Source organism: Peromyscus californicus, unplaced genomic scaffold (assembly GCF_007827085.1).
Source record: "Peromyscus californicus insignis strain IS unplaced genomic scaffold, ASM782708v3 Scaffold_3__1_contigs__length_106647218, whole genome shotgun sequence".
Lineage (NCBI taxonomy): Eukaryota > Metazoa > Chordata > Mammalia > Rodentia > Cricetidae > Peromyscus > Peromyscus californicus.
In genome coordinates, this window is record NW_026294551.1 from 36,651,397 (window position 1) to 36,678,695 (window position 27,299).

General features: G+C 39.2%; 1 protein-coding gene across 1 annotated transcript in view; it reads left to right on the forward strand.

The window, feature by feature from the left end:
- The window catches only part of Brip1 (BRCA1 interacting helicase 1), a 145,613-nt gene that overhangs the window by 93,156 nt on the left and 25,158 nt on the right, over positions 1 to 27,299 (forward strand). The window contains exons 15-16 of the mRNA XM_052758486.1: positions 974 to 1,133; positions 2,879 to 3,000. Of these exons, the coding sequence (XP_052614446.1) occupies positions 974 to 1,133; positions 2,879 to 3,000 (282 nt within the window). The remainder of the gene's footprint in view (positions 1 to 973; positions 1,134 to 2,878; positions 3,001 to 27,299) is intronic.

Genomic DNA, 27,299 nt, shown 5'->3' on the forward strand with positions numbered 1-27,299 from the left:
TAACATAAGATGTTTATTTCAAGACAGTGCATATTCCAAAATCAGATTCTAGCAACCAATTCATGAGGTATTTCAAATAGAAAATACTTTCAGATAATGACAGTCCTATAATTAGAACATAATATAATGTTATGGGGAAATTGAATTATTGATCAACCCTAATCATTGAGTAAATAACAGTGATAGGGAATTTGGTTTACAATCTTTTTTTTTTAATTTATTTATTATGTATACAATGTTCTGTTTGCATGTGTCCTTGTAGGCAAAGAGGGAGCCAGATCTCTTTTACAGATGGTTGTGAGCCACCATGTGGGTGCTGGGAATTGAACTCAGGACGTCTGGAAGAACAGCCAGTGTTCTTAACCTCTGAGCCATCTCTCCACCCTGGTTTACAAACTTTTAAATTGTGTTTATAAGAACAATAAATTATCTTAAGAAAATAAATGAGGGTTTGTTCATTAGAGAATTTCAGTTGGTTTCTTGGAATGTAGTTACATTGTAATAACTAGTCCACAGTGCAGTAGAACTCATGACGTTCAAAAGTGTAAAACAATTCACTTTAAATTATTGTCTCCACAACTGATTTTTGTATTTTTCATTTACTTAGTTCTTTATTCATTTTTGCTTGTTTACATTTGCTGTATTTAATTTTCTACCTTATTGAAAATAATGCCTAACTCTGTGTTCAAATTTTTAACATAGCAGCTATTCAAGCGATTGATGTATTTCCATCTCTTACTCTTGCTTTGTTGCATACATTTTATTGTATTCCTCTCACCCCCATGTCTTTAAGTTGTTTTAAGGTTGGGCTTTTTACTTACTCTTAATTTTAATCTAACAATACATTATTAAAATGTATATTCATTATGATACAGGTTGAAATTTGATTTTTTTTATTCTAGCATTTGTAATTTATAAATAAAGGTCTTTGTTCAGCCAGACTGCAGAATTAATTTTCTCTATCTCCTTTTAGCTGTTAGAGAAATTAAGAGGCCGTTGGGTTTCCACTGGCTTATGGCATAGTTTGGAGTCAGTGAAGACAGTCATCGCAGAACCGCAAAGAGGAGAAAAAACTGATTTTGATGAATTGCTGCAGGTGTACTATGATGCCATCAAGTTCAAAGGAGAAAAAGGTAATGGGAATTAATTTCATGGTCAGTGAAAAGACTTCTTAAACTGTAAAGCAAGGAGAATTTGGTGCTATTAAAAAACGTCATTTTATATTATCTTTTTAAGTGAATTGTACTTGGGAAAAATTATATTTTATAATCTTAGGTAAATAAAAAGTAGGTTAAATAAAAAAACATATGTATTCAGATATTAAATCACATTTTATTTTATAGTACCTGAAATATTTTGTGCAAGAAGGAAGATAGGGTAGACATAAATACCTTCCTAACTGACCTGGGAAGGGCTGTAGATTTTACACAGGTAGTGTAGTTGGTGCTTACAGGCTACCAAATAAGATACACTTAGAGGGGTTTGTTGTTGTTGTTTGTTTTTAGCTTTGTTCTGTTTGTGTTGTTTGAAACAGGGTCTCAACTATGTAGACCAGGCTGGCCTCAAACTCACAGAGATCCACCTAACTCTGCCTCCCGAGTTAAACTTAGGTTCTTCAAACACCAAGAGTAGTGGTGTTTGACTATACCCTCAGCACTCAAAAGAAGTGGAGGAAAGAGGGAGGTACATTCAGGCCAATCTGTGTTCAGATCCTGTCTCAAACAGCAGCAAGTAACTGAAGACTCCATTTCCACATTTAAAAGAGTTTGATGTGAAAGCTCATAGCAGTAATCTAGGAGCAATGCAACAGTGAAGGCACTGTTAATAAATTTTTTAAAGATGTGTTTTATAATCTTATGCATACGGGCCTGAGCATATGTGTGCACATCGAATGTGTACAGTGCCCAAGGAGGTCAGAAGAGGGCATCAAATCCTCTGGAACAGGTGTTACAGGCAGCTGAGGTACCATGTAAATGCTAGAAACTGAACTTGACTCTCTGCAAGAACAGCAAATATAAATACATTTTTAATGACAAGATTATAATCAAGTATGAGAGCCTGTAATCTCAGTTCTTGGGGAACAAAGAGATAGGGGGATTGAGAGTTCAAGGCCAGTATGGTTCCCATACTGAGATCCTGTCTCAAAGCAAACCAGAAACAAAAACTCCAGGCACAGCATTCCAGAGGCTGCTGCAGGAAAATTCCTGCAAGGAGGAGGCTGTGTTTGTGCTGGTAAAAGTCATTATTGGATTTCAGTTTCTCAGTTAATGCTTGTTCAGTTAATTTGCTGCTGCTGTGTAACCTTTTATTTTGTTTTACTTTGTTGTGGTTTTTCTAGACAGGCTTTCTCTGTGGAACAACCCTGGCTGTCCTGGAACTTGCTTTGTATTTTATAGACTTGGCTGACAGTGAATTCACAGAGAGCTGCCTGCCTCTGCATCCTGGATGCTGGGATTAAAGATATGTGCCACCACACCTGGCTATAAGTAACTTTAAAAACACACACTTTGTAATTGATTTGCTACCGTTTTCATTGAATTTTGTTTCCTTATTTATTTAAAGATAATGAGATTTTAAAAACTCTGTCTCAGACAGGCAGTGGTGGCGCACACCTTTAATCCCAGCACTCGGGAGGCAGAGGCAGGCGAATCTCTGAATTCGAGGCCAGCCTGGTCTACAGAGTGAGTTCCAGGACAGGCTCCAAAGCTATAGAGAAACCCTGTCTCAAAAAAAATAAACGAACAAACAAACAAAAAACTGTGCCTCATAAAGCGATCCCCGGTTGCTTTAAACTTACTAAAAATACTTAAGACAAGAATAAGCATTTTCAGAGAATATTGAGTGTGCTTCTTAAAATGTTTAAATCCTGTTGCTTAAGATGGAGCCCTTCTCATAGCGGTTTGCCGTGGCAAAGTGAGCGAGGGTCTGGACTTCTCCGATGATAATGCCCGTGCTGTCATAACAGTAGGAATTCCTTTTCCAAATGTGAAAGATCTTCAGGTAAGTCATAAGAGCCTTGAGGAGCTCTATCTGTGTGCTTTGTGTGAATTAACTGTTGGTTTTTCTTGAATCCTCAGATACTAAATCTCTGGATAACTGAATGAATGAGAGTATTTTAGGAGGAAATGTTTATTTTTAGCATATCATTTTGTTCCACAAAAGTGGTTTTGAAAGTGTGACCTCTGATCAGGAGCAGCAGTATCACCTGGGAACTTGATAAACACACAGCAATTTTTTTCTGGGCTCTATCAGGATTTTCTGAGTCAGGAACAGTGCTGTAGAAGTCCACAATTTGTGTTTCATCAAAGTTCTTAGCAAGATACTCACAGGTCCCCCTGGGGATTCCAGGGTCCTTTCTTTATCTAGTTCTCTAGTGCCCTGTCTTGTGGATCTCATGGTTTTAGCCGCCCCAAATTCCTTCCAGTCTCTTCCACTTGAGCTCAGTAGGACCACTGCATTGAGCTTGTATTTGAGTGATATGTGCCGTAAGAAGAAAACTGCTCCGAAGGAAGCTGAGAACAGTGAGTTCCCTGACCGATCCCAGACCTCCTGACAAGGCTTGTGTTGTTTGGTGAAAGGATGGGACAAGGTCTCAGCCCAGAGATGTGTTTGGACCACAGGAACGAAGGGCAAGGAATAAGAGGTGAAGACAGGAGGGAAAGGAACAAGGGAGGGGGGGGATATCCGCCCCAGAGGAACAGAGGACTGCCTCTGGATAGAGAGGAGACAGCTTTGGCCCATAGGAAAAGGCACTTTATAAAAGGAAAGGAGGAAACCCCGTTATGATGGGTTGATTTGTTTTCATTGGGCATGTTAACTAGAGTAGCCAAAAGAAGCTGAATCTACCAGGCTGAGCTGACTCCCCACAGGGGAGACCTTGCCTTGGAGGAGGTGGGAATGGGGGGTGGGATTTGGGGGGAGGCCTGGGGGATGGGAGGAGGGAGGACAGGGGAATCCGTGGTTGATATGTAAAATTAAATTAATTATAAAATACACACACATACATACATACATACATACATACATACATACATACATACATACATACATATATATATATATATATATATATATATATATATATATATATATATATATATATATACATACACATGACTTTTGGTTGCTGGACTTCAAAAGATGGACCATGGTAGTCAGCCTCAGGAGGAGGAAGTGGCCAAGTCAGGGCATCGACCTTGGTGGCTAGCTTTAGGGATGTAATCTAACGGTTTCTAGCAAGGGGAGAAGGGTAAAGACAAACCTGCTGTTGCCCTGTGTGCTAGAGCCCTTCATTGGCATCGACACCTTGAACATGTTTGCTCTATTTTGCTCAAATTTTACTGTTGCTCTAAATAGAAGAGGCATTTCTAAAGCAGTTACTTCATCTAGATCACCATTCTTAACCTGTGGGCCATGACCCCTTTGGCAAACCTCTGTCTCTAAAAATATTTACATTACAATTGATAACAGGAAATTACAGTTATGAAGTAGTATTACATTACGAAATTAATTTTATGGTTGGGGACCACCACAACATGAGGAACTGTATTGAAGGGTCACAGCATTAGGAAGATTGGGAACCGCTGGTCTAGACGAAAGAAAGTTTTGTTTTATTATCAGTGTTGGCTTCCTAAGCTTTATTAAGTTTATTCATAGTAGTAAGTGCTAAGAGGATGTGCTAGGCTCCTCCAGAGAAACAGAACCAAGTGAAAAAAAGAATGTGCATGTGTTTGTGTGTGTCTGTATTCATTCAGTTACAGGAGCTAGCTGAAAAATTCAATAAAGGCCAAATGCAAGCTGATTGCATGACTCTGTTCAAGAAGCTGAAAGACTTAGAATCACAGGTGTTGATGAAGTACCTCCATCCAAGGTCAAAGGCCAACCATCTCCCCCCGTCCCTCACTACGCTCGCGCGCACACACACACACACACACCAGGAAGAGCCCATGCAAGTTCCAGGGTCCAAAGGCCAATGAACTTGCAATCTGACGGCCAAAGGCAACAGTAACAGAAAAATGAGTCAGATTCAGAGGGACAGCTAGAGAGTTTTCTTTGCCTTTACTTCTTTGTGGCCCACAGCTGAATGTCTTCCTCGCTGAATTTGCTGACCCACAAACCAATATCTAGACATACGGTCAGACACCCAGAAATAATGATTTCCTAGGCATCCCTCAGATTAGTCACGGGAGCATCCAGTTAGCACCACAGCTGGCTTAGCATCTCTCAGGGAGAGTTTTCTTTTGTTTCCCACAGTCATTTGAAGTGCTAGCAGTAAGAGAACAAGACTTGGCACATCCTAGCCACTGAGCTGGCCCACTGAGTGTGATCTATATCCTTACTCCCAGGGTCCAGCCAATTAAGTTATCATGCCAAAATAGGAGTTCTTTCGGTAGCATAGTTATTTTCATTATTATTAGATGTTAGTAAGCACTGTCAACTATAGATGCTACTTTTAATTCTCTAGGGTGGAGCATTTTGGGGGTAACATTAACAGTAAATAAACAGTAGTTCTTTCATTAGCTCCTAGTCTTCCAAAAACCTCTGAACTTCTACAAAATTTCTGCATCCTTAGGAGGGTATGTCATCCAGTGACTCATGATCTAATCCTTCTAGAGTTTGCTGGCCTTGACAGCTTCTACTGTCTATAACTACCAGTGCTACTTTTGCCAGCACGCTAGGCTGTGTCTGCTATTCTGAAATGGCTGGTGTGGCCCAGACAACTGTTGTGGGGTGACGTGTACTCTTGAAACACCCGTGTTCCCTCCCCATCAACAGCTTTCAAGCCAACTTCTGCAGAAGCACAGCTCCGCTGTTGGCCTGCCGTTGTGGCTGCCTATTGCTGTCCTACAGACGGCCTGTTGTTTTGCCCTGGCCCTGTAGTGCTGTATGAATGTGCTTGTGTTACAAGCAAACAGTCTCTTTCATCTCATACACTACATCCTCTTCGAGCATCTTAAATCTGTTTCCCCTTAAACGGATTCCTTCCATTTTCACTCATGCTCTTTCTAAGTCTCAGACCTTCACACACTCTTCAGAAATGGAAAAGATGACATTTTGTTTTGGCTAATACTAGGCTACACTATATATTATCCTTACAACATATTGAAGCCCCAGAGTATTCATGTCAGACTTATGATACTCATTACATTTAAGAAGAGAAAGTATCAAAAGGTACTTTATCCTCTCACATAATTTTTAGTTAAAAAAAAAAGTTTCAAAAAATGCTGAACTTGTATTTGTTATATTATTCTTTGCTAGTTTCTCAAAAATTCTTAAAGTTAAAACATATTCATATGAAAAAATCCTTTGTTTCTTTTTATTTCGTTCTACCTTCACTCCAGCAAATGTAACTCTGGGCCTTGCTGCTACACAAAACTTGGGTTGTTAATGCTTTCTTTCTGTTCATCAGTTTTCCCTCCGTCCCTCCCTCCTTCTGTCCCTTCCTTCCTTCCTTTTGGGTGTGGTATGGTGTATATGCACATGTGAGTATATGCCCATGTCTGCATATGCAGAAGCCACAGAAGACATCAGGAGTCTTCTCTATTACTCTCTACCTTACTTTCTTGAGACAGGGTCTCTCACTGAGCCTGAAGCTCACTGTTGTGGCTGGCTGGCCCCAGAACTCTATGGATCCCCTTGTCTCCCTAGCATTTAGGTTTCAGGTATGTGTGGCCATGCGTGGCTTTTTGTGTGGGTGCTAAACATTTTAACTTAGGTCTTCTTGCTTGCATAGCAAATGCTTTTACCATCATCTCCCCAGCTCCAATAGTGTTTTCTTTTTCAGCAATATTAGATTAAAGGAAAGTATATTTCACATTGTCATATGTCTAGATCAGTCCTGTGTATAAGTCTAAACCTTAATGACCTGAAGCAATAAGTATTTATTGTAGCTCACACATCTACGGAGTGTGGCTGGCCAGCACCAGTTCCTGAAAAATATTTATTTGTATACCACAATGGAGTGTAAAAGAAATACAAATTTTTCACAGTTTGGTGAAATCCATTTAAACTTCTTGCTATTTTAGGAAATTTTTAGCAAATCTAAAGTCATAAAAAGTTTCCCACAAATATTTTCTTCTGTTTTTTTATATAAACTTTAAATTTAGGTGTATGATCCTTGGTGAATAGATTTTTGTATCCAATACAAAATAAACATCCAATTTTCTTATATCAAAAGTAAGTCCTTTTTTGACAACAAATTGTGGTAGAATTTTTTTTTCAATTCATCCTGCCAGTCTCTGTCCTTCAATTACAGAGTTTAACCCATTTGTATTTAATGTAGTTAATAGTGAGGAAGAACTTGCCATCGGCTATTTATTTTCCATGCCTTGTGCCTTTTGTTCTGTAGATCCTTCGCTCCTGCCCTTTTTGTGGTCAGTTGCTTTATAGTACATAGTACTCTAGAGGTTGGATGTCCTATATCCAAAGTGCTTGGGACCAAAGGTATTCCATATTTGCTGACTTTACTGTGGTCATCCCTCATCTGAAAATCTGAAATGCTCTGAACACTGAAACTTCTCCGACTCCATATTAATCATCGTGTTTCAGACTTCAGGGATCCCAGCCTGTATTTTAATCCCTTCCTCCTTCCTTTTGTAGGGTTTAGTCATTTTGTTAGTGTTTATGTTAAGAGTTATAACTACATAGAGATTCACCTGCCTCTGCCTCCCAGAGTGCTGGGATTAAAAGTATGTGCCACCACACCTGGCTATTACTTTTTAATTTGTTTTTTCTTCTAATTAAAATATAATTACATCATCTCTTTCCTCCAACCCCTCAAATGCCTCCTCTATTCCCTTTCGAATTCTTTAATTATTATTGTTATGTGCAAGTAAGTATGCAAGTGTAACCTGAGTTTAGTATTACTTGAACCTGTTTTAGGACCGGCCACTTAGGATTGGATAATTTTCTTTCTTTCTTTCGTTCTTCCTTCCTTCCTTCCTTCCTTCCTTCCTTCCTTCCTTCCTTCCTTCCTTCCTTCCTTTCTTTCTTTCTTTCCTTTTTTTCTTTCTTTCTTTCTTGCAGGCCTAGAACTCTATGTGTGACCAGGCTGCCCTCAAACTCAGAGGTCTGCCTGCCTCTGCCTTCTGAGTGCCGGGATTAAAGACATGTGCCACCACCCAGGCCTTTATTCCTTCCTAAAGCACATACACAAAGTTTCATTCATTGTGTTCCTTTTGACTGTTTGTGTCTTATCATTGGAGACCATGGCTAACCTGGGTCTTCTCAGGGTTTCATAGGCTGCATCTCAGCTGTAGTTTGGGATCCACTTCCAAGCTCATTCAGGTTAATTGGTGGGCTTCAGTGTCTTGTGGTCAGAGGACTGAGAATCTTTAGATTCTTGTCAACTACTCCGAGTTGCTGCTGTTGAGCTGTCTTGGAGGTCCTCTCACAGCATGGCAGTCTGTTTCTTCAAGCTCAAAAGGATGCTTCCTCGTACCAGTCAACTCAGACAGGCTATTTTAATCTTGAGGTTACCTCCCCTTCCTTTGCCGTACAGTGTCAAGAGAGTGGTTGTCCCATAACCTGTACTCCTTCTGTCTGCTTGCCTCCTCTTTCAAGAGTAGAGAGATGTGACTCCTCACCTGTCGTGTTGCGGCACTCTTTTTCTATGAAAGGAAATAACAAAATAATTGATTCCCACAAACGCATCCTCCAAAAATTCCTTCAAATTGCTGGACTTTAAACTAGAACTTTATAATTTTGTAATACTGTTTGTTGTAATACTGTTTGTCGTGCAGAAATGAGTGGAAGCTATCTATGGGTGAGAACAGTTTCAATATTCTAATAAAATGAAAAAGATTAACCTCTGAATTGTTTTTTTGTCTTTCATTTGAATTCACAGTTTTAAAAGTAGAGATTCATGATTTGAATTCGTGATTTGAGTGAGGAAAAGAAGGCAATGACGTTAATTTTATGGTACTAATTTTTCTTAAGTTTAAGGAAGATTATGGAAGTAAAAATTTAAATACAGCTTAAAATACTGGCCTAAGACTTTACAGTCTTGCTAGCAGAGCTTGGCTTTTAGAGAGACAGGAAAATGTATGTTAGAGCCAAAACTATGACTTCTTTGGCTGTGACCAGGATTTCCTCTTCCCACCTTGGGGACTAGAAAGTAGAGGTAGGAAAATTTCATTTTGGAGCCAAGTGTGACTTGTTTAGTTCAAGTCATAATTTATTACTCATTCTTCAGGGACCTGGAAATAAAGAAACCCACTATGAAATGTTGATAATGGGCTACTCTGAAGGGTGAACATTAAGCTAACTTTCCCAGTGAGGATTTTTTTTTTCACGTCCACCTTTCCCAGATGCTTCTGATCATTCTGTAAGAACATATACTTAATTGTATAATAGTTTAAAAGAAGACTTTCTGCACACTAGACTGAAGTACTTGAGGGCCATGAGAGGGAACCCAGGCTTTTCTATAAGTAGAGGTTGGTAGGAAAGCATCACTAAGAAAAACACTATTTTCCCTTAATGCAATTAAGTCACATATAACAAAGCCACCTTTTAAATGGGTATCTGAAACAAATTCATTGGCAAATTATAACTACAAAAGCTGCAGCATTAAAATCCAGTCACCCACATCTCAAATTAGTGATCTAAACGTAGATACCAGGTTATAACAAAACTATTCTATTATGAAAGTAGTCAGAATAATGAAACAGCCTTTTTCTTTACCTAGCTAGAAGCACAAACTCCTGCAATGGATTCTGGGAGCACAGGACTGCACCGTCTCTACCCCTTTTCTCCTGCAGATCACAGTCTAGCAAGGAATACTGACGTGACAGTAAAACCAGTCAGGGTTGTGCTGAAGGAAGTCATCGAGCTGTGAGAATGGTGTAGCAGATCTTTATGGGTCACAAAAGGCTTCCTGAGGAAGTGGTATTTAATGTGACACAGGAAAGAAGGTAGGAACATGTAGGTGAGCAGAATGGACAATAGTGTTCTCAAGGGAAAGCAGTTTCGAGGAATTGCAAGAAGCACAGATTTGGGGAACTAGGACATTAGCCTGTGAACTCAGGCTGGGAGAGATATTTAGACGTTAAATCACGAAAGGCTCTGTATGCCAGTTCAGGCTTGGGGATTTTATTCTGTGCTATGGGAAAGCAGGTCCTGGAACAGAGCCTAAGATCAGAGTGCAGTGGAGTTCTGGTTGTAGTGTAGCATCTGATGGAGAAACCCACCTGGATCCAGCCCCAATACCAACATGTGCTTCCCCGGGGGGATGGCCGTGTATATAAACTTAAAACACTGTAATACTAAACTCAGTAACATTTAGGAATTCCGCAGTTTATAGTTGGAATGGTTGGAAATACTTAGGCCAAATGAGTTCAGCTTCCATGACTTAAACCTTACTTTTCAGAACATCCTTTTCTAGCTAAAAAAAGAAAAGAAAAAAAAAAGAGGATAACTTGGCCAAAACTATTGAAAAGCAGTTTTAGCCAAAAATATTGAAAAGCAGTTTATAAATATATCTTAAATTAAAAAAAAATATTGGTTTAAGTAAGCAGCCTAAGTTGACCACTTGTATGTTTGCAATGGGCAGTAAAAACGAGAAAATGATACCCTTTGAGAGACAATGAATAAAAGAAAGATCCATTCAATAGATGATGAGTTGCTGCAGTTACTTCTCTCCCCTCCCTCTCCGTGCTAGAAATTGACCCCAGCGATTGCACTGGTCAGGCAAGCTCTACCACAGAGCCACGTCCCCAGGATTCACTGTCTGTATTCCTTAAAGGGATGAAGACAAATAATGTTTGATATTTTGAAAAATTCTACATTTGTTTTCTTTCATTCCTCTGATGTTTTTTGCAAACACAGGAACTTTGTAAATTGCTTTTGCTCTCAAACTCGGTCAGAGTCTTTGGACTTACATCACTAGGGGACATGGAAGATTGTCTGGGACTTGTGTTCATTCTCATTTGTCAACACAGCATAATTAGCAACACCTCCTCCAGGGGAACTCTGGAACTGGTTTTTGACTTCTCTAAAAAGAAGTGTGATTTTGCTCCTCACAGGTGAATTTGAGTTGTGGATTTTAACTACACAATCTTAGACCAAGAAGCGGTGGATTGACCACTTCATTCTCTGTCAGACCTCCTCTAAAACTGTCGGTCACTGGGCTTCTGGGGCAGTCACTCAAGTTTTCTAGTTATACAGATTTTAACGTAGCAGATGATATATACGTCATACGTGTCACTCTTTACAATATCAGTCTTCCTGGTTTTGACTGAATTTAACGATTTGATAAAAACAGGTGTACATTCCTATAATCCCAGAACTTGGGGGCTGAAGCAGGCAGATCAAGTTCAAGGCCAGCCTAACCTACATAAGGAGACCTTGAATAGCTTGAATCCTTGGAAGTGGGTGGTGTGATGCTTTCTAAGTAGTACATAAAAATCAGTGTGCAAGGGAATATAGTGAGCTGTACAGTAGCTCATTTTTCCTACAACATCAGTTTAGTAGATTTGTGGCCTTGGTATCAGAGTTTATCAAGCGTGGCACTGTCAACCTTTTGGCTACTACACTGTAGAATGTTTAGTCAAGCCTCTGCCTTGACCCACTGTGTGCCAGCCCGTCTCCCATCTCCTGCCCTCACCTGCCAGATGTGACTGCAAAAGTACATCCATGTTGCAAATAGCTTCTTGTAGGCAAAATTTAGTTGAGCACACTCCTTTACATATAGCACACATACATGTATATTGTGAATTAAAATGAGCAATCTACAATATTAGTGTGTATCTGTGTTTGTGTGTGTGTGTGTGTGTGTGCATGTGCCTGTGTCTCTCACTGAATCTGGAGCTCACTGATTGGCTAGACATCCCTGATTCTTCCATTTCGGAATTACAGGCACTTGCCACCTGTCCTTGTGTTCCTTTGGTTTGGTTTTGGTGAGGGTGCTGGGGATCCAAATTCAGGTCCCTTGCTTGCACAGCAGGCAAACACTTTACCCCTGAGCCATCTTCTTGGCCCCTGCATTTATATTAAATTGCATTTTATCAAGTTGGATAAACAGTCTAATAAAGCTTTTACTAAGTCTAAAATATACTAAATACAATAGGTGACTTATCTTGGTGTCTGCCCCAGTCACAGCCCTGCTTCTGAGAGGCACTGGCTTCCACATTTTGAGCTGTGTTATCACACATCTATCATATTTTATCATTATTTAAGGAGTTTACTAAGTTCATATTTGAAATAAGGATTTTAACTCTGTTAATCTACTTTCCCTTTTATATATCCTCTCAATATAACATATAACACCTCAATTGTTTTTTGGAAATTTATTGTCAACAATCACATCATGACTATGAAAATACTGTTCCTTATAGCCAAATATTTTCCTTTCTGTCTCTAACTTGAGAGGTAGTAGTACTGTTTATTACCCCATCCCCCTTTATCTCTGACTGGTCTCACTATGTAGCCCAGGCTAACCTTAAACATGGCATCTTTTGTTTTTACATTTCTAGGGATGTAACCTAATCCTCTTGCAAGTGTTCTGCCACTCAGCCTTACTCACAACTCCCATATTTTTGTCATAAGAAACAGGGCTTTTGCTGTTGCCAACGCTGTCCTGAAGTCATCATCTCCCTGCCTCGGCCTTCCGAGTAGACAGAACTGGAAGTGCATGGCACGGTCCCCAATCTTCTCTCTCATCTCTGTACTGTACATCTTCTGACAGTTTTCCCTCTGAGTCCCCTAGCCTGCACTCCCGTTGCACGTCTGTGCTTTTACTGGCTTACTTTTTAGAAGAGGCTCCGGGGGTGCATCCGTTCGAGCTTCCTCTTCACTGTGGAATCATTTATCAGTCGCCCATCTGCATCTTCTGTGTGGGAGTTGGAGTGAGATCTGTTTTAACATAACTGAAGTTGAAGTTTTTGAAGAACAAGGGAAGAGCGAGTGTTTGGGGATTTTGTTTTTCAACTTTTTAAAATCTCAAAGTCTCCATTCCTTTTACTCTAAAGTATTAACTTTCAAAATGCTATGATTCTATGTGTCTTATTCCCTACTCAGTGTTCACATGTGAGAAGCTTTGAGTTGTACACTACTAGCAATAATAGAAAGTAATAGCTTTTAAAATCAAACTTCCACTTTTTAAAGGCCTTCTTTTCAGGGTTTTGGTCTTTTAAAAGTTTGTATTTTTACTTTTATTTATTGTGTATATGTTTGTGCATGTGTGTGCACACCATGGCACACGTGTGGAGGTCAGAGGACAACTTTCAGAAGTTGACTCTCACTTTCCATCTTGTTGAAACAAGGTCTCTCGTGTTTCTGCTGTGACACTGTGCTGTGTGCTCCAGGTGTCCCCACCTCCCATCTCACTGTGAGAGTGCTGGGGTTACAGATGCAAGCCACTGCATCCAGCCTGGGCTCAAAGTTGGGTTGTCAGACTTGCATGGCAAATTATTCCACCCACTGAGCAGTAGCTCCAGCTTCTTGTTTTAGAAGATAATTTGGGTATAATAGGGATCTAGACAGCAACAGTGTTCTACTGTAGAGTTCAGAAATTGAGTTTTAACATTTTAGGTATATATTCATAGTGTGTGTGTGTGTGTGTGTGTGTGTGTGTGTGTGTGTGTGTGTGTTAGGGGAAGCAGGAGAGCACAATGTCCTGTTACATGCCTTGAACTCAGAATCCTTCTGCCTAGCCTCTAGACTGATGGGGTTATGGACGTGAACTCCCATGCTGCCAGCTTCAGTGTTTTCCAGTATTCATTTAATATATTTTTTCTTACGTTTATTATCTTTTCTTGCTTGTGTTCTTAAACACTTGATCTTGCAAAATGTGACTCTGGGTTTGGTCTGTTGTCACTGGAAGCCCCAGGGTCATTATGACCCTTGCTGTATCATATGACATTCACAAGCCTTTTCCATAAGAGGTCCTGCTTTCCACCAGAGAGTTAATAGTTGTGAGCATAAGCAAACATAGGTCTTCATGACACACTGAAAGAAATACTGCTCATTCTCCTTAGCAAAGTCTCTTAACATTGCCTCGTTCTTTAAGAACCTGTGGTTCTGTTTATAACTTCACAGTGCTTTCTTACATAAGATATAATTACAGAATTATTTTTGTGTGTGTGAGAGATGCAGGGCCTGGAGAGTAGACTCACCTTAGCTAAGCATATCCTCTACCATGGAACTGCTTCTCTCACATAAGGTAATATTTCATTTTGCATAGCTGTGATTGCTAGATTTTCCCCACTATCTGTGACTTTTACAAGAGAAACACTAGAATGTAAAATACTTGAATAAAACAATGTTTAAATTAATACAGGCGTAATCATACACTCATTCTCAAATGTCTCTCCATTCACATATTTTATGTAACTGCTTTCAAAAACAAATCATAGATTACAAAGTGACCAAAAAGTATTAGAAGACATGTTAAAGAGTGTTTATGTAAGCTATAATTTCTCAGAACATTTGTGATCAGTTGCAAAAGTTACTGAGAAAAAGATGTTTCAAAATTGAACAGTGTGCTCTATATAGTCTGCTGATGTACTTATTTTCATTGTTTTTTGGTTTTTTTTTTTAACCATACAATGAAACCTTTATCAACATTTTTAACAGAAGTTCAGCTATTACTGAAGCGTAAAATTTCTAAACTTAAATTGGAGTAAATGGCTACAGTGCAGAGTAATGCCATCATTGTCCACTGGGAATGCAGACTGAAGAATTAATAGCCACCCCTCAGACGGAGAACCAGGTGCAGGGTTGACTCTTTCTGAATGTTGTAATCAGAAAGAGTGTGGCCATCTTCCAGCTGCTTGCCTGCAGAGATGAGCCTCTGCTAGTGGACGTGAAGGATGCCCTCTTTATCTTGGATCTTGGCCTTCACATTCTCAATAACCCTGGCCTCCACCTCTAGGGTGATGGTCTTCATGAAGATTTGCATTTTGACCTATTAACAAATGTGATGAAATCACAAACCACCAAGTGCATAGAAACATCTAGATGAAAGAACCACGGAACTGGACAAAGCCTCTGTCACTTCACTGATTATTTTTCTTCTTTTTTATGAAAGTGCCATAAACTAAAGAAATTTATCTATATATAGATATATAGATATATATATAGGTATATATAGATATATATATAGGTATATATATCTATATATATATTCATTAGTGTACTTAAATAACCAGGTGTTAAAACCCTGATTTGAGGTGAAGAACCTAAAGCAATGACTATATAACCTACATAATCCTATGACTTCTTTCATGTTCATGCAACAGTGTATTACAATTGACTGTCCACAGAATATCTATATTGTGTCTTAGAAAATATAAGAAAAGTAAAGACTTGAACCCGCTTACTCCTCCCTCTCCCTTCATTGCTGGATATGGAGCCTAGGGCCTCGCACATACCTTAGACAAGAGCTCTAATCCTAAAATATAGCCCCAGCCTCCTTCCTCCCTCCTTTCCTTTTTCTTTTGATACAGCAGATCTTGCTAACTTCTCCAGACTGGCCTTGAACTTGAATTCTTCCTGCCTTAGCCTCCTGAATATCAGGGATTACTACTGGCCTGCACCACTGGGCACTTCACCAACTCACTCTTAGTATATGATGCTTTCCTGCTTCATGTTCATTGTCTTTTTATTCAATCAGTGTATGAGGTAAGGTTGGCAGAAATCATTTCCTCTTTTTTATGGGAGAAGGACCTCAGAAAAGAAGCCTGTGGGGAGAACTCAATGTCTACAGGCCATGTGCCTTCGCAGCTCTGCTTCCCTCTTCAGAATAGCTTGAGTGGTGGCATTTTTCAGTGATGCTAACTGAAGCATTTACATGTATATCTAAGCAATATCTTAACATGACTACCTTTACTAAATTGCCGTAATGTCTATGAGTCTATAAAGTTTTAAACTAAGTCCTTTCCAGAATAGGCACAGTACAGTTTCCTTCATGGCTTAAAAAAGCTAGCTGTTTTCCTTTTAATAGAAAAATATTAATTTCCCCTTTTGCCCTGTGCTCTATCTTGACAAATTATTTGGATAATGAAAATTTAAGATCCATTCCAATTGAGATGTTTTTGTGTCATTATTATCAAAGGATTTACTCGGGAGTACCCAATTAAATAATATTCCAAGGGGTATCCACAGCTAAGTTGCTTTAAGTAGTGGTGGCGGCTGTGTAAAGAACAGAAGATACCTGACTTCTCCCTCTGGTTTCTTTCCTGGGGTTTGAACCTAGAGCCTTGTACGTGCTGGACAACATCTTTCCCTGAGCCTCAGCCCAGCTGTTTCTTAAATGTCAAATTTCAGGTGTTTTTTTCAACAGCTACAATTTATGACACAAAGTTTAATAGATTTCTCTAAAAAAGGATCTTATCCAAAAGCAGTTTTGAAGCACATATGAATTAAGTTATATTGCTGTTACTATGTCTTAGTTCTTATTTCTTGGTAGATTATTGTGGGTAAGTCCTAATGTAACAGAAAGTAACAGTTGAAAACGGTTTCTAATGTGCTTCTTTATATTATTATTATTTAAAAGGGAGCCTGGCTTCTTAACTCTTGGCAGAAACTTTTTTCCCTCATTTAAAAAAAAATGTTCTATATTTGGTTAACTTGGTGTTTCAGAAATGTTGAAAATATGCCAAATGAAATAAAACCAGTTACACTCCTTTTATCTAGCCAAATTATTCCACATTACAAGGTCTCGGGCTCAGTTGAGAGCTTGAACTGTTGGAATTTGTATTGTGATACGATGATAAAAGTGTTTACACTGCAGTGCAGCTCTGAACGGTAAATGTCTCTCATGCACTGGCTTTGTCTCCAGCTTTGGTCTGCTGTAAATGCCACCAGAATTAAACCGTTCACTAGACTTAAAACCGTTCTTCTTGAATGTTCATTTTCTTAAAGGATGCTTTCTTAATATTATTAATTAATGACTTTAGATGATTGTTCTTTTTTATTTGGAAATTTGAACTTTAAGTTTTTTAAAATTTAATTTGATTTTTTTTCATACAAGTAAATATTATATGTTGAACATATTCTCCCATACCTCCTACCCTGACTCTTCTAATCACTTCTTCTACTTATTTGTCTCCTTTGGCCTCCTAGGCCAGTGGTTCTCAACCTGTGGGGTCATGACCTCTTTGGGGGTCAAATGACCCTTTCACAGTGATTGCCTTAGACCATCAGAAAACACAAATATTTACATTATGATTCATAACAGTAGCAAAATTACAGTTATAAAGTAACAATGAAAATAATTTCATGGCTGGGGGTCACCACAGCATGAGGAACTGTATTAAAGGGTCACAGCGTTAGGAAGGTTGAGAACCACTGCTCTAGGCAGTTTCACTTTTATATATGCATTTATGATTTTATTCAACTGTATATAAAAAACTAGGAATTACAAGTGAGAGAAAACATTTGTTTTCTGAGACTGGCCTAATTCAGTTACTGTGATCATCCATTTGCGTCCATTTCCTGCAAATAGCATAGCTTCTTTCTGCTTTACAGCTGAAAACGTTGCATTGTGTCTATGTAGCACGTTTTCTCTCTTCATTCCTGTTGATGGACACTTAGGGTGACTTCACAACTTTGTCATTGTGAGTTATGCTGCAGTTAACATTGATATACAAGTATCTCTGTGATATATTGACTCAGAGTCCTTTGGGGAAATACCCAGGAGCTGTACAGCTGGGTCGTATGGTAGATCTGTGTGGAGTTTTCTTGAGAAGCCTCTACCCTGATTTCCATGGTGACTGAGCTGCTTAGCGTTTCCACAGCCATGTGATTCCCTTTTATTCGTCTCCTTACCAGCCTTTGTTGTGGTCTATGTTCTTGATGACTGGCGCTCTGACTGAGGGAAAAGAGAAAATCTCAATATATTTTTGGTTTGTATTTCTCACATGGCTGAAAAGATGGAATTTTTTTCACATATTCGTTGGCCATTTCATCTTTTGAGAACTGCCTGTTTGTTTCCTTAGCCCACTTATTGACTGGGTTTTTATTTGTTGGTATTTAATTTTTTTAGTTCTTTGTGTATTCTGCATATTAATCCTTTGACGGATATATATAACTAGTAGAGATTTTGCTCCCATCATGTAGGCTTTCTTTATTTAATTGTTTCCTTTGCTGTACAGAAGGATTTTAATTTGATCCGGTCCTAATTGTTGATTGTTGAACTTTCTTTTTGTATTGTTTGAGATAGAGTCTCATGTAGTCCAGGCTCCACTCACCATGTAGCCAAGGCTGTCCTTAAAGTCTGTCTTAGCCTCTGGAATACTAAGATTCCAAGTGTGTACCACCACACCTAGTTTGGAGGCTTGAACTTTGGTCTTCAACTTTCATACAAGAAAAAAAAATTCTGCTTGAATTGGTTGCTTTCAGGAGGGCATATATTGCTGAAATCATAATACACATTTGTATGAATTTGAATAAAATCTGTCTTTCATGTGTGATAGTTGTAATGTGAAGAGATACAGTTATAGTTATAACTCGTTTTTGTCAAACCATTTATTTCTTCAGAAACTACTTACAACACTACTAAAAGGGAGCTGGAGAAATGACTCGACATTTAAGAGTGTGTCCTGTTTTTCCAGAGAACCAGAGTTCAGTTCCCAGCACCCACACTGAGTAGCTCACAACCACCTGTAATTCTGATGCCCTCTTCACAATCACCAGTAATTCTGGTTCCCTGTCTGGCCTCTGCAGGACACACACAGACACAAATGAAAATGTAGAAATAAGTCTAAAGACTCTTAAAAGATTACTGTTACCCAGGGACTATTTATTAAAACTAACATTGTTGGGGGCTGATGGAAAATTGAAAAATAAAGTTCAAAATTGTGATGAAACTTTTTGATATGGAATATAATCCTTTGGATATAAATGATTATTTTTTTAATTAAGTGCTTTGTTTGTTTGTTTTTTTTGTCTTTCGAAGCAGTGTTTCTCTATGTAGCCCTGACTGTCCTGGAACTTGCTTTGTGGATTATACTGGCCTTGAACTTAGAGATCGGCCTGCCTCTGCCTCCCCCGTGCTGATTAAAGACGTGCACCACCATTCCTGACTTTAAGTGCATTTTTTATTGTGAATTACTGCTGCTTCTAGTAAAATCGAGACACGGACTATTAAGGAACTTACTGTTTGATCTTGAATATATTATGTTGTAAATCAAAATACAAAATCATATAACTTGTGCTTGAATGGTTTCTATTTTCACTTTTTACACTGTTCTGTAGATACACCCCAGTCTTGCTTCTCAGTGGCTTCACTGTTCAAGTCTGCAGCTGTGGCCCTGCTATTCTCTTGCTTTTATCAGTTACGTTTTGATAACATGCATACATCTTTGAGATACATTTTTATTTCTCTAGAAACTACCAAAATAAGAATACCTTTCATTGTGAATGAACTTTAAAATCTGTTAACAGTAAACAAAAATATGTTTTTAATAAATCCGTGTAGCATCTGACCCTGGTGTGTTGCACACTCTCTTAACTATAATAAGCAGGTTATTTAAATGACTGAGGAAAACAATGAAAAAGCCAAATATTTAGATGTTGGCAAATAGTTCTTCCTGTTCTAAGCATGACTAAGAGACATGCTAGTGTGTCCATGGCTTTCAGTTTGCATCCTTCGATAAAGTAGCTGGCTCTCACTTCTCCTTACACACTTTTCCAAAATTACACATACACTGATTTATTATGGACAGGGAGCGCGTGATTTACACTTCTTCCAGACAGCATAGCTGCTCATAGTTTCCTGTTTGGGGGGAAGGCTTGTAAAATGTATTTTAAAAGTTATGGTAGAGAATCTAAAAGATTGTCTTTTCAAACCACACTTGAGCTCAGTTTATGATGTTTACTTGCTGTCAAAGCTTGGAAAAAACATTCACAGTTAACATCCATAATGCAAAATGTCCGTCTCATTAGGCATTAGAGAAGCATTGGTCCACAGGTATAATATTGTTTGGCTGTGTGGCTGATGTGAATGTGGGCATGACCTCCCAACTAGATGAAAGAGTAATCTCTTTGACAGTTACTAGATGGCAGAGCTTGCCTAGGGCCTTCTGCTGCTTCGGATTGAAACTGTTTGTTTGGAAAGCGTGCCTGAGGACTAAGAATGTTTATAAGGATGAGCAGGTAAAAGTAAAAGGTTGTCTTTTGACATTTCAGCTAATCCCTTCCAGCCTTTGCTTTACTTAGCATTTAGGCTATTTGCTGGCAGGAGAAGCTGGCTTTTTCACATATGCTGTGTGTCATTTTAAATTGGACATTGGTTTTCATGCTTGGTGATCATTATACATTCGATGAAATTCTAGAACATTTTTCATTTAGTTTTCTTTACTCCGATTTTTAAGTAGGAAAAAAGTAGGAAAAGTAAGGCACAACAGACTTGGCTTACCTAGTTACATTAGGTAGTAGGGTCATTCAGAATGGCTGTGCAGGTGTTCAGCTCTGTGGCGTTCGCTCTTGAAGAGAGCTGACTCTGAGCTTGATCCAAATCCCAGCACCACTTTAGTCTTTTCATTCCTCTTTTTCTTATCTTTAACATGAAGTACTGTCTTCTTTGTAAAATTATTAGGTGAATTGTGTGTTACTATCTGTTACTCAGTCATTACACTGTGTATGGATCTCTAGAGGAACTCACTGAATGCTGTTATTCTATACTAAGAACTTTGGTTCCCAGATTTTCCAGTTTTTGGTGTTTAGCTATTTCTTAATTTCAGTTTTTATTTCAAAAAATTTTTTCCTCCTTACATTTTTGTTTGAGACAGGGTCTTGTTACGCTGCCAGGCTATCCTTCAACTCCTAGGCTAGCCTACTCCTCCTTACCCTACTGTGCCCGGCTCACCATCAACTTTTACTTTTTGTTTAGAAGTTTAACCCGAGCTAAGTCAGATTTACCTTTTTCTTTAAACATACTTACCTACTCTGGGTAAGTTTGGCATTTTCCTTCATTTCTAGTTGGTGACTCCAGTCCTGTAGGCTGGCACTGTGGTCCAAACCGGGCCTCTTTTCAATTCCTTTACGTCACTATTTTTATACCACGTTCATGAACTATCTTCATTGCTCAACTTCCCTCACTTCCATCCACTGTAGTCGACATTAACATCTTCGTTTGATGTCCGTTTGTGCTTCTCGTCTTTTCTGTTTGTTTAAGTTCTTGTCAGGCAGAAAAGCATTTCTACCTCACCTTTGCATTCCTGTTACCTAGCATAGTGACCTACATCCAGCCCAAACTGCATATGTTGAACTGAGTTCAGTGTTTGAGCTTCTACAATTCTCCTTCACTGTTTCAGTTTTCATACTTTAAATGGTTTTTTTTTATTACATTTCTGCAGCATCCTTAAGAGCTACTTCAGACTAGCTCCTTTTTTTCCCCCACTCAATTAGTGTAAACATTCTGAAATTGTAATACAGTCGGTCACCTGTCAGCATCTGTGGAAGATTGATTCCAGAAAACATGGAGAGAAGAACATGCTCAGATGCTCAAGTTCCTTACCAGTGTAGTGTTGCATCTAATCTATGCCTGTCCTCCTGCGTGCTTTAAATCATCTCTAAATTATTCTCAATACCTAGTACAGTGTAAATGCTGTATAGTTGTTTCACTGCAGGACTTGGGGAATAATCACAAAAAATTATACATGTTCAGGATCACCCAGGGTGATTTTGTTTTGCTCTAGATATTTTCCATCAGTGGTTGGTTGACTCCAATTAGAACGTATCAGTATGGAGGGACAGCTGTCCACTAGAATATTTTGAACTTGAATTTGGTTGTGTAAAAAAGCAGTTCATTCTTGGGCTGATATCAATATTAAGCAATAGAGACTTATGAGGCACATGTGTTAATAGTACTGGGAATGAACCAAGAGCCTCACACATGCCAGCTAAGCACTCCATGCTGAACTGCCCTCTGCCAGCCCATGGCATATTATGTTAAATGCATTGCTACTATTTTAACGCTATGGTTTGCTTGGACTGTCACTGAATGCTTTTATATGTGTTGATTCTTTTACACAAGTGTCTTCTTGGTGTGTGCGTCTTTACTTTGCTCTGACTGGTGTGTTTGCTGCTGATGGCCTCTTCTGATCACTCACTAATGCTTCTCTGCCTTCCACTCTCAGCCACTGAACTCATTCAGTGAAATCCTGTTACTTTATTTTTCAACTGGACCATTCCAATGTGAATTTGTAAAATTTCCACTTCCAGGGTTGAGGAGATGGTTCACTGGGCAAGAGTGCTTGTTCTGCAAGCATAGGGACCTGAGTTGGAATCTCCAGGACCATCTAAAAAGCTGGGCATGGACACATATGCCTGTAATCTCAGCATTGGGGGGTTGAGACAGGCAGATCTCAAGTGCTGTATGGCCAGGCAGTCTAGCCTAAATGGCAAGCTTCAGTTCAGTAAGAGACCCTGTCACAACGATGCATAGAGTAATGAAGACTCTTGAAGTCTTGCTGAGGTCTGTGCATGTGTGTGTATGGGTGTGCAAACCCATAGACTCACACATTTGCAACATACACACCATACACACACATGCACACACATACATTTTAAAATAAAATAAAAAATTTCATTTCTCTACCAAGACTATCTAGAGTTTATTCATTAAACCATTTTTTAAAAAAGATTCATTCATTTTTGTGTGTGGAGGCATGTGCACATGCATGCCTATATAGGGTTATTTGAAACACTTGCATGCACTTGTTGCTGGAGGTCAGAGGGAGTAGATCCCCTGAAATTGGACTTACAGGAGGTTGTGAACCACCTGATGTGGGTGCTGGAAACTGAACCCAGGTCCTCTGAAAGAACAGTAAGTGCTTCTAACCACTGAGCCACCATCCCCCTAAACTGTGTGTTTTTATGTTACTTAAATAGGTCTCCAGTATCTGCTGTAAAGTCTTTGTCTGTCATTCTCAAATCTCCCCTCATGCTTCCCAACTGTTGTTGTTGACTGCCTATATTTCCCCCTCCCTAATGTGTGTCGTGTTTTCTTAGTAATTTTTAATTGTATACTAGACATTATGGATGGTACATTAAAGAGATTTTAAATCTTGTTTTCTTCTGTGGAATATTGATTTTTGTTTTTATGGGCAATTCAATTAGCATCTGGTCATCTTGAACTTGTGTGATTTGATGGTTTGTTATTGAGATCTCAGAAAAATACTCGATCTTTAAACTGTCTCTTGGGCCTTGTTGGAGTTTGGTTTAATTCTTTGTTGGGATTGATTTAGAATGGGCATTACTTTGAATTTTCTTTATTGTTAACATGGTGAATGGCATTTTTGATGTCTCAGATGGCCGTCAGGGGGTTAAACCAATAATTATAGCTATCACCAGTCTGGCAATTACAGCACCCCTAAGCGTTCTTTGACCATTTATGTGTCTCTTCTATTCTTAGCTTGAGTTAGGTGATGACTGGTAAGCCATGGATGAGTCACCTTGAACACTCACTACCAGACCTTTAACCAGGAGCTGGCAAGATTGCTCAGCTGGTTAAGGCTTCCCCTGTGGCCTTTGTTTTGTAGGCTTGCTTGAGTTGGGGTGACCTTCCCACACTGGAATTATAGTTTGCTGTGTTTTCTTGAGACTATTTATAGGTTTTTCAAAGTGTCTTTAGAGTATCTGTATAGATGATAGAAGGAGATATAACTTTATTACGTGTTTCATTGCTTTTCCAAAAGTTGTCCCTAGCAGTATTTACTAGTTTATCCTTTTCTCACTGATTGAAAATTCCCCCTTCGTTCGGCCAGATAAACAGTGATCCATTTCCAGATTCTGTTCTGGGTTCCAGTGTTGGATTTATCAGGTCCTGTGTTGGGATATTAGCACTACACTGTTAAATGAGTGTTTGTTTAAATATCTAACTGAACACGGAAGTCATTATCGCACAGATTTTTCTTTTTACAGTTAACTTTGGAGTTATTTTATCCCACTCAATAAAACTTTCCTAACAATTTGACTTAAAGAAATGAATGTATTGTTGATGATGGTGTGCAGTGGGGTAAAAGCTCTGAACTCTGGGAACACGAAGCCTTCAGACACTGCAGAAGTCTGTTTCAAGCCCCTAGTGATACACAACTGGAGTCTGGCTTCCTACCTAGAAAGAATTACTTAAGCGTTCAGTAACTCTTGTAACCAGAGTATCTTCATTTGTAGGTGAAAAGGATTCGAATGGCAAAGTTACCAGTCACCTGTGCAGTTTACTGTAAAACATGTGCAAGGTCACACAGTGAGCAGGGTGGTCGAGGTACCGTCGGTGTTCATAATGGAGGCACATTAAACAGTTCTCTTTGTGTATAGGCAAATTCTCCTTTAAATTTTTAAAATCAAATTCAATCTCAAGGGAATAACACACCAACTATGCCCACCTGCTTAAAAGAACTAGAAAAGTGAATGTTATGACAAAACACTGTTTTAAGATATTCAACACTACACCTTTAATCGCAGCCCTCGGGAGACAGAGGCAGGTGGATCTCTGTGAGTTCAGGGGAAGCCTGGTCTGCAAATCGAGTTCCAGTTCAGCCAAGGCTATACAGAGAAACCCTGTCTTGAAAAACCAAAAAAAAAAAAAAAAGAAAGAAAAAAAAGAAAAGAAAAGAAAATGAGCCCCACAGTACCAGGCCCCAGCACACAGTGTAGGAAGAATAAAGCCAGAGCCTAGTAATCCCACTGATGTGAAAGGTTTCATTGCAGTGAGAATTTGCAAGGCTCAGTACCAGAGAGGATGGGACCGTGCAGGGAGAGGGTGCCAGATATCTGCAAAGGAACCACCTTGAACCATTAAATGAACAGTGGTTGGCAGAGACATGAGTGGGACCTCCTGAGGTCAGGGAAGAGTAGGTGGACAATTCCTTAACCTTATAAGATGCCTGGGACTGGTTTGTGCTCTCATAGCCATGGGGTGGAGGGCAGCTCATAATCCACGGGGCATTGGACACAGAGAAGTTTCATTTGTTTTCTGGAAATAGATTAGCCCTAGACCACAGGATGCTCTGGAGCAGTTCTCATTGCATTTGAAAACAAGCAGTGGTGGTGCGCGCCTTTAATCCCAACACTCAGGAGGCAGAGGCAGGTGAATCTCTGTGAGTTCGTGGCCAGCCTGGGCTACAAAATGAGTTCCAGGACAGGCTCCAAAAGCTACACAGAGAAACCTTGTCTCAGAAAAAAAAAAAAAAAAAAAAAGAAAGAAAGAAAAAGAAGACAAGCCTCTGATCAGCTGCTTCCAAATCACCTATCTGAACCTAAGAAAACACAGCACTACTGAAATTACTGTGACAGATGCAAATAACCATTGATGTAATAGTCACAATGTCCTGGATCCAATCAAAAATTAGCAGACTGCAAAGAGAAAAATACAGCCTCTAGTGTGGAGAAAATGTACCACTAGAAACAAAACCATAAATGACATGTTAAGGACATTAAAGTATCTTCTGTTTTATGTTTCATGTTTCACATAGTCAAAGAAGATGGAGAAAAGCATGACCGCGATGAAAAGAGAAATAAAATTTTAAGTACTTCTGTGACATGTCCAGATATGGGAAAATATATTGTGGTAAAACAATGTACTTGGTCAGTTAGGTGTCTAAGAAAGATCAGTGAGCATGAATACACAAGTAAAAATTTCTGAAAATGAAGTATGTAGAGTGACAACAAGTAGACTAACTGAACAGAACAGAGCACTAAAAGTCATTGTAGAGTAATAGAAAGTGGCTAAACAACTGTGCAGTTAAGAGTCCAGAAGAAGAGAGAGTGGAAGCAGAAAAAGAATTACAGTCACGGTTAAAGGTTTTCCAAATGTAGCCGGGCAGTGGTGGCACACACCTTTAATCCCAGCTCTCGGAAGGCTGACACAGCCTGGTCTGCAAAGTGAGTTCCAGGGCAGCCAGGGCTGTAACACAGAGAAACTCTGTCTTGGGGGGACAAATGTAAAGGAAACCGTAAACCCACTGATCCTCTAGGCCAGCACTCATGCAGAAGAGGCACACAGGTGCATCACAATTCAATACAAAGTCAGAAAATAAGACGTCATACAGAGGACATGAACAGCAGACTTCTATCTAAACCTGCACCAGTCAGAATAACTTAGTGCTATCTTAACATACTGAAGGAAAACAAAAATGTCAGCTTGAATTTCTTCACTCATAAATGAAGACGTAGTTATAATCCCAGCACTCAGGAGGCTAAGGCAAAAAGATCATGAGTTGAGGCCAGCCTGGGCTACATATTGAAGGACCTTGGGTCATCGACCTCCAGTTCCCAAGGAAGGCTGGCTAAAATTAATTACCAGCAAACCAGTATTAAGTAATGTTTCTCTCTTTAAACTTATTTATTTGTTTATTTGTTTGTTTGTTTGTTTGTTTGTTTGTTTGTTTGTTAAGGGCAGGGTCTCACAATGTAACCTGACTGGCTAGGAACTCACAGATAGCAGTCTGCCTCTGCCTCCCTAGTGCTGGGATTATAGATGTGTGCTACCACTCATGGGCAGAATCCTTTTTAAAGTAGTCTAGCACACAAAGTAATAAATTTCCTCATGACATCTCCACACACATTACATTCTGCTTTGTTGTGATCTGGAAACTTAAATCTAGAGATGAGAGTAAGAAGTGCCAGGAACCATAAAGCTATGCGTAAATAATTACACAGTTAGAAAAAAAATGTATTACTGCAAAGGTGAAAATTTGGATAAAGCACATAGACCACAGGAGTATTCCAATGCTAGTTTCTGAATTTGAAGTAGGCACCTTAGTAATATAATTGTTAACACTGAGGAAATTTAGCACATGAAATTTCTGTACTGTTGTTTTACTTCTATGTAAACCAAAACTTATACCATAATTTAGAAATAGTTTAAATAAGTGCTTTGTTTAAAAGAATAAGAAGAACACATTATGGTTTTATAGTGTTTCTAAAACTAAGGCCGGGCGGTGGTGGCGCACGCCTTTAATCCCAGCACTCGGGAGGCAGAGCCAGGCGGATCTCTGTGAGTTCGAGGCCAGCCTGGGCTACCAAGTGAGTTCCAGGAAAGGCACAAAGCTACACAGAGAAACCCTGCCTCGAAAAACCAAAAAAAAAAAAAAAACCTAAAATGGCATAAATACATAAAAAGAAATTAAATTGTAGTACATTCTTAGGCCGCTTGTGAAATAGTCTAATACTATTTTAAGGTAGATTGTGTTGTTAAGATGTGTGTTGTAAACTCTAGAGCAATCACTAAAAATGAAAATGGAAACACTAGAGGCTGGAGAGATGGCTCAGCAGTTAAGAGCACTGGCTGCTCTTCCAGAGGACCTGGGTTCTATTCCCAGCACTGACATAGTGGTTTACTGTAACTCCAATTCCAG